This window comes from Manis javanica, chromosome 1, assembly GCF_040802235.1.
Source record: "Manis javanica isolate MJ-LG chromosome 1, MJ_LKY, whole genome shotgun sequence".
NCBI lineage: Eukaryota > Metazoa > Chordata > Mammalia > Pholidota > Manidae > Manis > Manis javanica.
This window is the reverse complement of record NC_133156.1, coordinates 62056793-62072955: the sequence shown is the minus strand read 5'-3', so window position 1 is coordinate 62072955 and position 16163 is coordinate 62056793. Positions and strand designations below refer to the sequence as shown.

General features: G+C 38.7%; 1 protein-coding gene and 1 long non-coding RNA gene across 4 annotated transcripts in view; one reads left to right on the top strand and one right to left on the bottom strand.

The window, feature by feature from the left end:
- Positions 1 to 10171, bottom strand: part of LOC108405134 (uncharacterized) — a 198294-nt gene extending 188123 nt beyond the window's left edge. For all 3 annotated transcript variants that reach the window (XR_005059561.2, XR_012129932.1, XR_005059563.2), the window contains exon 1: positions 9725 to 10171. This is a non-coding gene — a long non-coding RNA (uncharacterized lncRNA). The remainder of the gene's footprint in view (positions 1 to 9724) is intronic.
- A 1033-nt stretch (positions 10172 to 11204) lies between these two features.
- TSLP (thymic stromal lymphopoietin) lies at positions 11205 to 15651 on the top strand. Its single transcript, XM_017677678.3, has 4 exons — positions 11205 to 11360; positions 12206 to 12247; positions 12865 to 12999; positions 14807 to 15651. The coding sequence occupies exons 1-4, from the start codon at positions 11205 to 11207 to the stop codon at positions 14918 to 14920; spliced, it is 447 nt and encodes a 148-aa protein (XP_017533167.2). The 3' UTR covers positions 14921 to 15651.
- Positions 15652 to 16163: the final 512 nt, after the last annotated feature.

Below are 16163 nucleotides of genomic sequence, written 5' to 3'. Positions count from 1 at the left end.
CAAAGAAACATAAAAGACATCAAAATTTGAAATCAAATTTCTAGAAAGGAAAAATGCAACAGCTGAAATTAAAACTACACTGGATGAAATTAACAGCATATTAGACTCAGTGGAGAAAAAAATGGTTATCTTAAACATATAAAAATAGAACCAATTCAAAATGAAACACATACAAAATGTTGAGAAAATGCATAATGCATCAGTGAGCTTCAGGACAACTTCAAGTGGCCCAGTATACATGTAATTGGTGTTCTCAAAGAATAGGGCAGAAAAAATATTTGAAGAAATAATGACCATTTGCCAAATTTGATGGAAACTATAAATCTACAGATTCAAGTGCAACAAACCCCAAGCACAAAACATGTGAAAACTATATTAAAGCACATCATAATGAAATAACTTACAAATCATGATTTTATACTTTATAATGCTATTGTAAATTGAGTTGCTTTCTTGATTTCTCTCTCTGATAGTTCATTATTAGTGTACAGAACTGCAACTGATTTTCTATATTGATTTTACATTCTGCAATCTTACTGAATTTGTTTATTCTAACAGTTTTTTTGGAGTCTTTAGGGTTTTCTATATATAATATCATGTTGTCTACATTTGGTAACAATATTACTTCTTCCTTTCTGATTTGAATGCCTTTTATTTCTTTTTCTTGCCTAAGTGAGCTATAGGACTTCCTGTACTATGTTGCATAAAAGTGGTGAGAGTGGATATTCCAGTCTTGTTCCTGATCTTAGAGGAAAAGCTTTTAGATTTTCACCACTGTATATGTTACCTAGGGGCTTGCCATATTTAACTTTTGCCATATTTAACATATTTAAGGTATAAGGTATAACCATATACCTTAGGTTAAGGTATATGCCTTCCATACTCATTTTGTTTAGCTTCTAGCATGAAAGGATGTTCAATTTTGCCATATGCTTTTTCTGCATCTGTTGAGATGATCTATGATTTTTATTCTTAATTTTGTAATGTAGTGTATCACACTGATTGATTTGAGATGTTGAGCAATCCTTGCATTGCTGGACTAGATCTCACTTGATCATAGTGCATGATCTTTTTAATGTACTGATGAACTTGGCTTGCTAATATTTTATTGAGGATTTTTGCATCCATGTTCAGCAGCAATATTGGCTTATAATTTTATTTGTAGTGTCCCTGTCTGGTTTTGATATCAGGGTAATGCTGGCCTTGTCAAGTGAGTTTGGAAGTATTCCCTTCTCTTCTACTCTTTGGAAGAGTTTGGAAGGATTGGTATAATTTCTTCTTTAAATGTTTGGTAGAATTCATCAGTGAAGACATATGGTCCTAGATTTTTCTTTGTTGAGAGGTTATTAATTACTGATTCAATCTCCTTACAAGTAATTAATCTGTTCAGATTTTCTATTTCTTTGTTATTGGGTCTTCATAGGTTGTATGTTTTTAGGAATTTATTCGTTTCTTCTAGGTTATCCAATTTGTTTGTGTATAATTGTTCATAATAGTTTCTTATGATCCTTTGTATTTGTATGGCATCAGTAATGTCTACTGTTATTTATAATCTTTTTTATTTGAGTCCTTTCTCTTTTTTCTTTGGTTAGTCTATCTAATGGTTTATCTATTTTGTTTATTTTTTCAATAAATCAGCTCTTAGTTTCATTGATCTTTTCTACTGTCTTTTTAGCCTCTATTTCATTTATTTCCACTCTGATCTTCATTATATCATTTTCCTGCTGACTTTGGGTTTAGTTTGTTCTTTTTCTCATTCCTGGATGTGTATACTGAAGTTGTTTTTTTGAGGTCTTTCTTTTTCTTAATGTAAGCATTTATCACTATGACCTTTCCTCTTAGATTACTTTTGCTGCTTCCCAGAACTGTTGGTATGCTGTGTTTCCATCTTCACTTTTCTCAAGTGTTTTAAATTTCTTTTCAAAAATTTTATCTTTGACCCACTGGTTGTTCCAGAACATGTTGTTTAGTCTGCACATATTTATGAATTTTGCAGTTTACTTGCTAGTAAATGGTTTCTAGTTTCATACCATTGTGGTTAGAAAGGATGATTGATGTGATTTTAATCTTCTTACACTTGCTAACATTTGTTTTGTGGCCTAACATATTATCTATCCTGGAGAACATTCCATGTGTTTTAAGTTCAATGTTTCCTTGTTGATTTTTTTTGTCTGAATAATCTATCCATTGTTGAAAGTGAGGTACAGAAGTCTCCTACTATTATTATCTTGCTGTATATTTCTCCCTTCAGGTCTGTTAATATTTTCTCTATATATTTGGGTGCTTATATGTTGGGTGTATAAATATTTACAACTGTTATATACTCTTGATATATACAGATGAATTGATCTCTTTACCATTACATAATGACCTTCTTTGTCTTTACTACAGTCTTTGTTTTAATATCTATTTTGTCTGGTATAATATAGCTACCCAAGTTTTCTTCTGGGGATCTAAGGTACAATATAGTGATTATAGATCATAATATTGTATGACGTACATTAACATTACTAAGAGAATAGATTTTAAATGTTCTTACCACAAAAAAGAAACAGTAATTATTTGAAGTGATGTAGGTATTAGCTAACCTCATGGTGGTAAGCATTTTGCAATATTTAAATGTATTGAATCATCAGTTTGTACACCTTAAACTTACATACTATATATCAATAATATTTCAATAAAACTAGGGGAAAAAATGAAGAGAAAATCTTAAAAACAGCCAGAGGAAAAAGACATGTTATGTTTACCCATATGTCATAAGGATGACAAATTTCTTTTTGAAATGATGCAAGCCATTATACATTACATAAAATTTTAAAATAATGAAAGAAAAAACCTCCTGTATTGAGCAAAATATCTTTGAAAAAAAAGGTGGAGAAGGTGGTTCAGACATACAAAAGCTGAAAGAATTCATCACCTGCAGATCGAAACTACAAAAAATGCTAAAGAAATTCCTGTACCTGAGGGAAACATGTACCTAAACAACAATAAAAGAAAGGCACAGGAAATAAATGGGTAAATATATAAATTGTTCTTATTTCAAAAATATCTTTAAAGACAACTGACTGAAGAGAATAATGATGTATTATAGAGTTTTAAAAATGTGTAGAAATAATGTATATGACAGCTAAGAGGAGAAAAAGAAATACACACTTTGATAATATACTACACATGAAATGGTATATTACATGAAAGTAGACTATGATAATCTAAAGATATGTGCCCTAAACTCTAAAGCAGCCACACACACAAAAATAACCATTGTAATAAGCAAATAAAGCAATAAAATGAAATTTTTAAAAAAGAGACTGAATTCATTTAAAAGGCAGGAAAAGAGAAAAAGGAAACAAGGAAAAGATGGTTAAATAGTTTCCACTTAAGGAAATGGTTCTTTTCACAACTTGTCAGATAGATATGAATGTTATGGACTGAATGTTTGCGTGCTCCCAAAATTCAGATGTTGAAGCCCTAACCCCAGTGTGATGGTATTTGGAGATGGGGCCTTTGGGAAGTAATTAGGTCATGAGTGTGGAGGCCTCTTGGTGGGATTAGTGTCCTAATTCTAACTAGTGTCCTAAGAAAAGACACTAGAAAGATGATCTGGCCTTCTTCATTATGTGACAAGATACACTTATCTATAGCCCAGGAAGAGAGCTCCCACCAGAAATCAAACTGGCCAACACCTTGATCATGGACTCCCAAAGTTGTGAGAAATAAATGTCTGTTTAAGCTACCCAGACTGTGTGGTACTCTGCTACAGCGGCCCTAGCAGAGGTGGACAAATACTTAGCCTCACTGTGCAACTGAAAAATGACTCACAAAGATGATTATTCCAAGAACTTTGCAAAAGGAGATAAAATTGCTCAAGGCTGCTCGTTACATAATTACGCTAGGAACATGGTTTCTCAGGTGCATGTGATGCTGTGTACTCCCACTGAGACACCTAGTGGTGGGCAGTTTGTCTGAAGATGAAAGGAGACCTGTATGCTCAGTGTTTTGCATTTTAATGCATAAAATGCACAATTGGGCTTTTTCCCAAACACTCAAGGGTTTTTGTATATATTAACTCCTTTGAAAATTATCCCAGTGAGGCAAAAAGAGAAAACAGAATTTGTAAGCAATTGCCTTGGGTCATAGTTAGAACCATTTGACCTCATCTCCTGAGTACTACTCATAGAATCACTATATTTTAATTTTAACTATTTTGATTATTGTTCGTTTTTAGTAATTTAATAGCAATTTTAATTATTAACTTCCACGTCTCCTTTTTAATCATTGAGTTATAAAACAGAACACCAATACCATTACACATTATGTGAATCTTTGGATTTACTTCTGTACAACTGATAATTGCTTAATGAACATTAAATAGAATTGAGTTACATTAAGATATTGAGGCATGTGTTAGGCCCTAAACAAAAAGCAGATATAAGCATCATGATATAAATTCAAACATATAGGTCTGAAATTAGCAAGATTACTCAAAAACTATTGTCCCTAGAATAAATCCCTTCAGGATTAGTCACCAATGAAAAGCCTCAGACTTTACAAAAATATGAATATATACAGGGAAAGTAACTCAACTCATATGAGAAGAGAAGTTTGGGAGTTTAGAGGAAAATCAAATATATTCCATTGAATTAAATTACAATGAAGTTATAAACTGGCACATTCTTCTAATAGGTGTAACAACTGCACTACAAGTATGTAAATCTCTTTTTTTCAAACAGTTGATAGTATCCTATATCTCTGAGATACAGAGTCATTGAGGTTGTTTACTGGTTTTGTAAAATAACTAAGTATGAAGTACTTACTATGTATCTTTGTTTTTAAATTCCATCTCTTCTTTTCAAATGCATTTCTGAAACAACAATTCTCTAAAAGAGGTTTAATCCTTAAAACCATTAGGAGTACATGAGAAAGAACTGGAGAACTTGGGAATACAATTAATCAATATTCCTAGGTACTGAATGTAAATGGGAAATTTATACTACAAATCTGGATGAACAACGGTAAAAAGCAGAACAAAAAGAGGGAAAATACCCTTGATAAAAAGACTACAGTCAGGGAGAAATTACTGATTCGGGGCCACAGAACCCTTACACACTGCTGATGATCTTCTATTTAACAAAAGGACTGTAAACATTGCAGAGAGTCAACAACCAACCCTATCATAAGACTAAGTGGTGTGATTCTCTAAACCAGAGGTCTATACATTTTTTTTCTGTACATGGCCCGATACCAAATATTTGAAGCTTTGCAGGCCAGATGGTTTTCATTTCAACTATTTAACTGACTTCACAGCACAAAAACAGCCAAAGAGAATGCTATATATAAATAGATATGGCTGTGTTACAATAAGCTCTATTTACAAAAACAGGCAGGTGGACAGGATTTGGCCTATGGGCTGTAGTTTGCTGACTCCATGCTCTGACCTCCCAGCATCTTGTCTATTTGATGGTCCTACCTGAGGACTGGCCCCAGGTCAAACTCAGACTCCATATTTCTTTGCTGTCCACTTATCATCCTCAACTTTCCAGTCTCCTCCTTTTCTGTTCTCCCATGACCACCACCATGTGTCTGGAATTCTTGGGCTGTTCTTTCTCAGAAACCCTGACTGGCTCTATAGGAAGAAAGTAGCCCCTAATAAGACATGATCATAAAATGATTGTTAGGGGCTTATTAGATTTAAGAGAGAACATACTTAGGGTAATTGTTTAACCCACATAACATTATTGATAATAGCAGGATTCACCATACAGGAGATACTTGGAGTATCAGACATAACACATGAGAAATAAGCCTATGGCTACCACCTGACTCACATAATGGTCACTTTTTCTTAAGATACTTTTATACAAAAACAATGAGGGCTCAACTATGAAGCAAGTTATACAAGTAGGTGTGTAGCTTTCCTGCAAATCCTGGGTGACAATATTACTAGGAAGAGATGTCATTTGAATAAAAAGGAAAATCACAGAATTTCTTATAACTCATCTTTCACAGTTAAGAGCAGAGTAACTTTTTTCTAAAAATTCGAATTTAATTAGACATTAAGAACCACTATTTCCTATGTAAAAGTTATAGAACTAATATAATGCCGCAAGGAAGACGCAAAAGGTGAAGAAAGGAATGTTAGTTGATGGCTTCAAGTGATGACATACTGGTAACGACTATAGATAGCTCTATTGGTCAGGGGTCCACAGGAAACTAATCGCATGCTCAAACTGGCTAACTGTAGGAGAGTTTAACAAAGGAACTATGTACAAAGGGCATAATTAGGGAAATCAACAGTAATCACATAATGTATATAACCTGGAAGGTAGCAAGATGAAATAATAATATAATTTATATATATATATATATATATATATATATATATATATATATATATATATATATATATATGTCATCCTACCCTCTGATCTCTTGCCAATATCCTGTGAACATTGGCCAGACCCAATCTGAAGCTGGAAGTCAAGAGAGCCCATTGATGTGGTCCTTGTGGGTCAGCTTCCCAGGGGTACAAAGAAGGATAGGGAAAGGGGGAGAGACTACCTGGAGGGGAAAATAGGAGATATCCGGCATAATAAATATCCTTGAGAAAGGTATCCAAAATTAGAACTGCCCTTCAGTTCTGTCCTTTTCCACACTCTTTTGAAATAATATAAGAAAGCTCAGCTTCTTCCTTCTTTTCCCTGTTAATTTCTTATTAGATTGTAGAAAAACAGTTAAGTGAGCAAAAATGTTTACCTCCATCTAGCTGAAGGTAAAACTGTTTCTTTACAGAGAAATGAGAGCAAATACTAGGTTTTCATGCACACTTTTGGCCTCCACAACTCAAAAATATCTGGCAACATTTCTCAGCCATAGTCTGACTATGCAGGTATCACTAGCTTGAGAATAAAATAAAATAAAAGGGATGATTCTTGCATTTGTTGTGGAAAGTCCCTTACTCCACTTACTGGTTTACAAATGAACCCCCCCTGCCAAAGGCTCTTAGAGGAAGTATGGAGTTTGGTGAAACCAATCAATGATTCAGACCAACAGCATGGCTGCTTGATTACAAATGTATAATGAAAATTAATGGGCAAAAGGGACATGTGCTACAGTCAGCACAAACTATACATGGACCATTTAACTACTTACATCATAAAAACTTAATAAAGTGTTAATAAATAAACTCGACCTCTTATAGCATAAACACTATACCTGACTATGAACAATGAGGATAGAATATCTAGAAAGAGTACTCACCTCTGCAAAGTCTGGCCCTTCGTTTCTGCATTTGCATATGAAAATCAGAGGTGAAATGATTATTACGACCAGAGTCCTGGGGAACCTACAGCAATCACTTCACTTCCAGACCCAAAAGAACACCCATTGGCTAGGGAAGGTCCATTGTCACACTTCCTAAAATATTAGCAAGTGAAGGTTGGTCATCTACTTTTCTTAGTCCACAGAGGGAGATTGCTCCCATTTTTCACTGGTAACCTATCTGACATCCATTTTTTTAAGTCCAACAACTCTATGATTTACCAGGTAAAAAAACAGTAACATCCTTTTTTCCTGACAACTTAGATCTACTTTTTCAAAACCAAATTGAGTTTTGCATGAGGACTGGCCAACTTTAAATATTCATGACAGTTAAAAGAAGAGGAAGAAAGAAGTAAATTTAAAATGAGGGAGGGAAAGAATAAAGCAGTGAAAAAGGGAACTATTATTAAAACAAGAAAAATAAAAATGTTAAGGAACTAAATGAATGACAGATCTTTCTATTGAAGGAAGGAAAAAAGAGAACGGTGTTATGGATCATTTTTTGGTCCATCTCATGGGTAAAAATATTGCCTAAGCTCTCTGAGTAATCACAGTGCACCAAATAATCTCACTTCCGTTTCCTTCCATAAGGAAGACACCATTCTTGACCTAACCTAGGATTTCACAAACTCCACACATACAGATACTGTTCACATCTTTAGCATTTGAACAAATAGAAAGAAAAATAGGAAGCTCTTCAGCCCACCAGGAATCTTCAGCGATGTCCTTTCAACATGAATGGTTGTTCTAGGCAAGGCATAAGTGGATTCCAGCAATATGGCAGCAAAAAAAAACTAGAAAAAGAGATCTTTATAGAGAAATTATTTCACTAGGAAATAATTTGTTTCCTGACAATGATCTTCAAAGAAGGTTAATATACTTCAGCCTATTGAGGATTTATTGAGTATCTATTATATACAAACCCTAAGACTGACCCCTAGGTTGGCCATGATAATGACCATAAATAAAACTGGCTTCCCCTAGTGTACTTTCAGAGCACATCACACACTGTCTCCTTTGCAAGGTTGTTTGGAATAGCAGAACTCACTTTTGAGCTTGCCTTTATTCTCCAGTTCCTAATAATGTTTTTTTCTGTGGCCTTCCCTGCACCTGATCCTCGCCTCCTTTATTCCTTGGTTCCTTTCTTTTGCCTCACCTTGACTGTTATTTACATTTTGGCACTAACATATTTGCTGCAAGTCACTTCAAATGTTTTTGGAAAAGTAAACTAATATTGAATAAATCACTTATTATAAAAGATTTTCTGCTTCTAAAGAACTCACAGTCTAATAAAAAGGTTGTAAAACATTATTAAACTATTACATAATGAGTGGAAGTCAAAAGAAGGAAGTACAAAATAAATATGGCTTAAAAAAGAAAGTGAGGTCACAGCCAGATAAGAGACCATTTTTGGAAGAGATGTCCAGTGAACTGAGCATTGAATGACAGGAGAATGCCAGCACCTGAGGGCATGAGGTTGGAATGAAGAAAGCTTAGGGCACCTTTAGAGCATATTAATTTCAAGTATGATTTGTAAGAAGCCTACCTGGATGGAGGAGATTCGGCTGGAAAGACAGCTTGGAGCCAAGTTTGGAGGGATGATTATAAATGACAAGGCAATTCGGAGTCTACCAAGAGTTCTTTAGTATAAAATTGATATGATGGAAGTTTTCTAAGATGCCACATATATTTATAGATAAGGAAAATCGGAGGCCCCAGGGACAAGGGTTTAGCAGTTTGTTTAAAGGCAAAGATAAATCTTCCAGGATGCCGGAAGAGAAGGCACCCTGTCTGCCTCAACTCAGCACAGACTAACATAGTTACCTTGAAAACTTCGTTTTTAAGTGGGAAGAAAAGCAGCTCAGTTATACTCTAGAAGAATGTAAGCTGAACTTCAGCGAGGGCTGCTTTCTTCTGTCCCTGCCCAACCTAGTGAAGAAATCTATGTCTCTAGCTACCGTCTGCCTATCCAATATCCGGCTGCTGACCAGAAACATCTCTGATGTCACAGCAAATGAAGCAAGCTTTGGCATCATCTCATAACATCCTGAAAAGGTGGTAACTGGGGAGAGGGGCGGAGCGATTTCTTTCCCAAAGCATGCTGCCATGACATTAAACCCTACACTCTGAGGGTTCCAGAAAAGCCCATCTTTGAAGTCAGTGATGAATCAGAGGCTTTCCAACGCTCCTGTTAGCACCCCAATTTTTATTCCTAGGCTATAACCAGGGAACAGGTCCCAGCTGTACTGGCACGGTTGTTGAATGCCTTCTATGAAAAAAGTTCACTTCTGGTTCGAGTCCCCACCCCACCCCACCCCCGAGTGTGTGCTTTTCCCGCTTCCCTCGCCACCCCCTGCTGCTGTTCCCAGGCGCCGCGTGGCCTGTGACATTTGCTAGGACTCACGTGGGGCGCCCAACCTCGGCAGCTTTGGCTTCGACGATGATTCCTAGGAACTTCCCAAGGACCAGAGCTCTGTAGCTTTGACACGCAAGAGGTGGGCGTGTGAGGAGGAAGGAGCCCGGGCCGCGCGGGCCCAGCTCGGGCGGAGCGGGGTTCGTCCCGCAGAAGTCCAGTCGGTGTCGGCTCGCCGTCCCTTCCACCTTCTGTGCGCGCTGCTACAGCCCAGAAGGCGGCTAGGCATCCTCTTAGGAGCTCTCCCTGACTCACTTCGCTGCGTTTAAACTCCCTTTTCAGGATCAACAAGGGTTTGCAAGTACAAATCTAACCCTGCCATCGCGTTGCTTTTGTACCTAAACTCACACCCGTGGCAACCGTGGCCGTCTAGGCTGCGCAAAGTGGGGCCCGGCGCCGCGGCTGCGGGGCGCACGAATCGTGCGCGCGCCCGGGAGAGCGGCGCACAGGACAGCACCTTCCCCGGGCGCGCCCGTCGCGCCCCGCGCCGCGCGGTCCCGCCACGCCTCTTGTTACGCCGGCCTGAAGAGTGGAGCTGTGCGGGTGGATAGGCGCTGAACTTGGAGGTTCTAAAAGTTCTTGACACCTATAGAATGGGCTAGAGGAGACCGCAGCCCCTAGAGCGCCTCCAGTCACCCAGGGGTAGGCGCTTCTTTCCTGAAATTGATAAGGGCGCTTTGAAAAGTGTTTTGAGGGCGAGACCCATCAGACCTTTCCCCGTTCATTTCAACTCTTTATCGTCCCTGCCCCTAAAGTTCTGGCCACTATTGCATATTTAATGCTTTCAGGTGGAAGCACGGTACAAGCCTGAGACTGTACCCACCTTCCGAAGCAGTGCATTAAGTAACCACGTGAGTTTTCTTAGTAGCCACGGAACAGGGAAAGCAGCCAAAGGAAATGCTCAGATGGACCCATGCAGGAGCAGTGGTACCTCATCGTGAAAGTGGCTGCTGTGTTGGGGTGTTTTTCCCCAACAAGGGGCTTGGTTTTCCTGTAGGAGAAAGATGTAGATGTCTCTTTCTTGAAACACATTCAGAACATGTCAAGGGTTTAGGGCAAAGATGAAAGGAAGAAGATGAGGGAAATTCCTGATGATTTTACCAACATTAAAATTCCATATATTTGGCTAATCCTATTTTTTCCTTTCATGTCATCAATTCAGAATTCTATAAAGGAAGAGAATGACATCAAGGAAAATCATTGGTCTAAGAGAAAAGAGCCCGTAGGCGTTTAGGTATTATATATGTGAAGCCAGAAAGCTCTAGACCATCAGGAAGACTCCAACTTAAGGCAACAGCATGGGTGAATATGGGCTTCTCGTGCACTGGGAATGAGAGGCAAAGAAAGGTTCCTGGGCTCTTGCCCCTAAGGCAGGCCTTGCAGATCTGGAGGCAATTCAGTGTTGGTGGAGTTTAGTGTTAAACCAGTGGAATTGGGTTTCCAAGTGCATTGTCTTATTATTTGCTATTAAATGCCTATTATTCTGCCAGTTTTTTTCAGGAAGATCTTCATCTTGCAATTGGTAGGGCTCGTGCTAACCTACAATTTCACTGACTGTGACTTTGAGAAGATTAAAAAAAGGTATCACTATGTCATTTATCCAGCCCTGAAGGAATATATGAATGGGGTAAGTGAAGAAACATTTTTTTAAAAATAATTGTTTCTGTCACAAGAGTAAGTATGTACACATGCAATTTAACTTACAAGGAAAGAGAAATAACTTGAATACGAAAATCATAGCCTAGCATTTTGTTGAAAATTTTTACAAGTCTTACTGAAAAATATTGGCTTCTGAAAAAGACTATCTAGAAACTGGCACACATTAAGTAGGCAGATGTTAATTAGGAGCAAATACTGCTAGGTAACACATTATGCATGAAGGATGTCTATCCTCTGCTAAAATGTTGTCTATCATACAGTAAAAAAAAGGACAGTGGATAAGGTTTTGAGAAAGAAATAGAAGTAAAAGAGAGGGAATTCTTGTGAACTAAGCCCTAACCTGTGAGGACAGCCATGGAGAAGGTGCACTTCGTCTTTCCAGCGGTCTACACGTCTTAGGATGACATAATGGGATAAGGTGCCCTTCAGATATTTTTAATACAGTAGTAACCACTTTCCTGATTATTCGAATTTCTGAAAAGAACATTCATGTGTGCAATGAGTGAATGGCTACAGGGCAGATGGGGGCATTTCAAAAAAAGCATCATTGCTCACATGTGTAGCCCCTGTGTACAGGCGTGCCACTTTGGGAAAGGGGATTTCTCTCTCTAGGACCAGGATCCTTTGATATCCAGTTTGAAATAATGGCAGGCACTATCTGAAGACTCCAAAGAACAGGTGCATGGGAAACAAGTGCCTAAGTGGAAATGGCTTTCAGAGCATTTTTAAAACATGGAAGCAAGTGAGGGATGATTTCTCCTGTGTACTTAAGTCAGTGCCCTTCTTGTCCTATGCTTTTTTTCTTTCTTCCAGACCAAGAGTACAAAGTTCAACTCCATCTCCTGTAAAGACCCGGTGAGTCGGTGATGGGTGCTTCTGGCTTTCTCCAGAGAGACGCCAGGCATTCCGGGGAGGCAGAATCCAGCGGTGTAGAACCCCAGGCGGTGACTGGGCTCCCAGGTGACGCCGGTGGAGTAGGGACAAGTGGGCTGCCGGATGTCCAGCCTGGCTCGCCGCTTCTGTTCCAATTTAGGGCGCGGAAGTCTCTTGCCCGAGAGGGATTCCGGGAGAATCTTCCCCTTTCCGCATCCCCTAGGAGAAAAGAGAAATAGGGAACTGGGACCCGGGAACGCGGTCGGGGGAGCCCCTCCCGAACCGGAGCCCCGGCGCTTGGCGCCGCCTCCCTGCGGTCCGCCGCGCGGCCGCGAGCCTTGGGCGGAGCAAGCGTCGGCCCGCCCTTTCTCCTCCTGCACCCTCGGCTGCGCCCAGGTCGCCCTTCCTTCCTTCCCCTTCGTGGGCTCTTACCCCCTCTTCTCGACCGAAACCTTTCCTCTTACTCCCATCGCTTTTGCTGCGCCTCCCTCTGCTCCCTACCCACGCTGCCCCTTTCACTCATTTCTTAACTTCCTTTTTTTTTCTTTTTTCTCCTGGCGTTTTCTCCTTTTCTCGTGAACTTTGCCGCCTGTGAGCAGCCGGATTGCCTCACTAAAATAGAACAAATTAACTTCAACCCCACGCACGGCTGTCCGTCACTTCCCAAGGAAATTTTCGCAGTAAGAACTAATGCTACGCTCATTCTCCAGTGCCCAGGCTACTACGGAATTCAGGTAAGCCAATGCACTGGACTCTCAGAGCTTTCTAACATTGGAGCTAATATTGAATTAAAGTTGGGCTTCGGTGCATGCGTCGTTGTTATTTTTATTCAGATTCTATCATTCTAAGCAAATGAGCTGGTAAAAACTGTAGATTGTCAGTCCCACACTGACACCTAGTCCCAAATGTATTTATTTTTAGAGTTCCGATTCTTTGGACAGAACTATGGGTCTAAACTGTAAGCCAGTGTTTCAAGAAGTTTGAGGATCATTGTCTAGTCAAATACCTTAATAGCTGTGTGCTACCTTCTTAAAATGTTATATGAAATCTCCATCCCTGTTTGCTTAGTTGTTTGTGAGGATGGTGGTGTTTTTACGTAATGGATTTTTGCATAATGCAGTTACGTGCGCTTAAGTGAGTGTATAGCTTTCAATAGAATAGTATAGAGCCAGAAGCAGGAAGTCTGGACACTAATGCCTGACTGAATCCTCACCCATAACTTCTAATGTGAAAACTTGGGTAAATTACTTAGCCTGTGTATGCTCAGTTTCATCTGCAAAAGGATGGATCATATTAGCAAGTCCCTTAGAGTGGTAATGTGGATTAAATGAATCAATATACGTAAAAGCACTTGTAAAAGTGCCTGGCACATAAAAAAAGATTTATTTCAGCAGGCAAGTAAAGCAGGGAATTAATCTTCCTGATGATAAATCTTAAAAAGACAAAGATAGGTGCAGATGTGTATGATTGCTGCCTATTAACCAAGGGACTTTGTCAGTCTGCACTCTTGAGTGTCTGGGTGGCTAAAGCTGTCCTTAGGTTAAAGATAAAAGATGGAAGCCACAGAGTCAGTCTGGATTGAGCTTGAGTTGGGTACTCAATACCAGGCAACCATGTGAAAAACCTGTTTGGCTGTATACCTTCTATTAGGGAGATCCAAGCAAATCTACAGATGGCCACAACAAAATTCATCATTTGAGAAGAACACAGAACACAAGCTAAATCAAATTCTGGACAGAATGTGAGAAAGGGAGAGTCTGGAGGATTTTGTTTCAGCCCCCTCCCAAGCCCAAAAGGAGAGCCCGAAGATTAGTAATATTTGATTATGATTTAGCAGATTTTAGATTGCAAGGTTTTTGCTTAGTGACCTGGTGAACTTTATCGATCTGGGTTCTGCGTGTCTAGGATGCCCAGTCTGTTACTACTCAAGAGTAATTCAGGTGAAGGAATACACAGGAAGATTATTGTGATCTTTTTCTCTCAAGTTTAGACTCCTCTTCACAATAAGCCTTAAGGGTGTGTGGCACACCTAGCTAGTGGGAGAGACTGATGTATTGGTGTAAATAATAGGTTTACTGAGTTATACCTATAAAAAGGCATTAACATAAGTCTTGTTCTTGAGGAACTTGTGATCTTATCAGGAACATCATGAAATCATCAACCTATTTAATCTTTCAATAAATATTTAATGTGTCCTACTTAGAAGACATTGTGCTCAGCACTATGGAAAACACCAAAACCAGCATGTAAGTGAGCCAAGTTCAATGAAAGAAGCGCTAGAAGAGTTTCCAAAAGAAAGGTCTGAGCACTTAGCAGAGACCTTTGGAAGGAGGTGGTAACTCAGCCTTGAAGTGAGTCTAGGTGGGTGGAAAGAAGGGAGGGCTATTCTCTGGAGAAAGAACATAGGAGCTCAAAGTAAGCAGGTGTTTTGGGGACGCAGTGAGTGATGGATTTGCATAGAAATGACAATATAACCTGCCATTCAACAGTTGTTAAAGATAATGACAATTAATTTTGACTATTAATTCTCCTATTCCACAGATAAATACTCAGGCAATGAAGGAAAGAAAGAACAGAGAAGTCACAACAAACAAATGCCTGGAACAAGTCTCATACTTAATATATTTGTGGCATCGTTTCAGTCGCATTTCTTAGAAACAAAATAACCTTTGTTCACATCATATTTCAAGTAACAAAATAAATATTTATTATGTAGATGGAACATTAACTCTAACTGTGACATTTAAAGGATCACAAATCATTATTTTTTTAATTACCGGAGGGTGTCTTAACTTATTTTTGTAAACTTTTATTGCTTAATGTAGGTCTATAATGTGGGAGAAGTAATAGCCCTCAAATGTCTGGGAAGACTTTGTAGCTTTGATGCCTCAGCCACTAGCTTTGTGACAGTAACTCTCAGCTGGAACTACATAAGCCTTACTCCAGGGGAAGATTCTTAAAGTGAAGTGGCAGGAGGGCTTTTTCCCTTGAAAAAGAAGGTTGAACTGAATAGCATGTAAACCTCTGTTTAAAAGGCAGGTATTTCTTCTACATGTGCTGACACTTCTCGTGTTCTCATACTCAAAATTGACAAGAGAAGAAAATAAAAGCAAAAGGGGCTGCACAAAAAATTGTACCTAGAGTGAAGCCATTTGAAAGAACTTCCAAGCAAAATATTGTGAAAATACTGAATTTTAAGTGATCTGACAGACAAGAGTGGTGTATGCAAGCAGATCCTGAAGAACTGCCTTTGTTAAAGCTAAAATATATATATTTTTAAACCTATGGACTATATTTTAATTTATTTTGTAAGCATTTTTAAGAAGTATATATTCTTCTATAATTGACACTATCTGTATTTCTTAATAAAACAATTTTCAAATTGGTTTCTTGTGAATTTTTTTAGTGTAGTTTGATAATTCCATACACACTTTCTTGAGGGGCACCACTTTCATCACTTCTTTTTTTCGGGGGACGTAGTCTTAATTTCTATTTTTTTAATTAAAAAATTGTATTGAGGTGTAATTGGCATACAGCATTATATTACTTTCAAGCATATAATATACTGATTTGATAATTGTATATATTGGAAATTGTAAGATAAATTCTGACTGAAATAAGCAGGTGAAGAGAGGCAACAAAGGGCCAGGTAGTTTATTTGAATGCAATTCCTGGGCGAGGTTTCTCAGTCTACAGAAATGGAGGCTGGGAAAGTCGCACCCAGAAGGGCAGGCAGCAAGTTTTTAAAGAAGGTAGGGGAAGGGAGAGCTTAAATTTACAGCGGTGTGAGGATTGGCTAGCCTAAGGCACATTTTCAGGTTGGGAGGGGGCAGCAGCCAGGGACTTTGGCACATCATCAGTGTCTGACGTGCTCACTCCTCCCCCTCAGTGCCTTCAA

Coding starts and splice junctions, on each gene's coding strand:
- TSLP (XM_017677678.3), top strand. CDS start 11,205: ATGCCTATTATTCTGCCAGTTTTTTTCAGGAAGATCTTCATCTTGCAA. Junction 11,361..12,205: donor TGAAGGAATATATGAATGGG/GTAAGTGAAGAA, acceptor TCTTTCTTCCAG/ACCAAGAGTACAAAGTTCAA. Junction 12,248..12,864: donor CCATCTCCTGTAAAGACCCG/GTGAGTCGGTGA, acceptor GCCTGTGAGCAG/CCGGATTGCCTCACTAAAAT.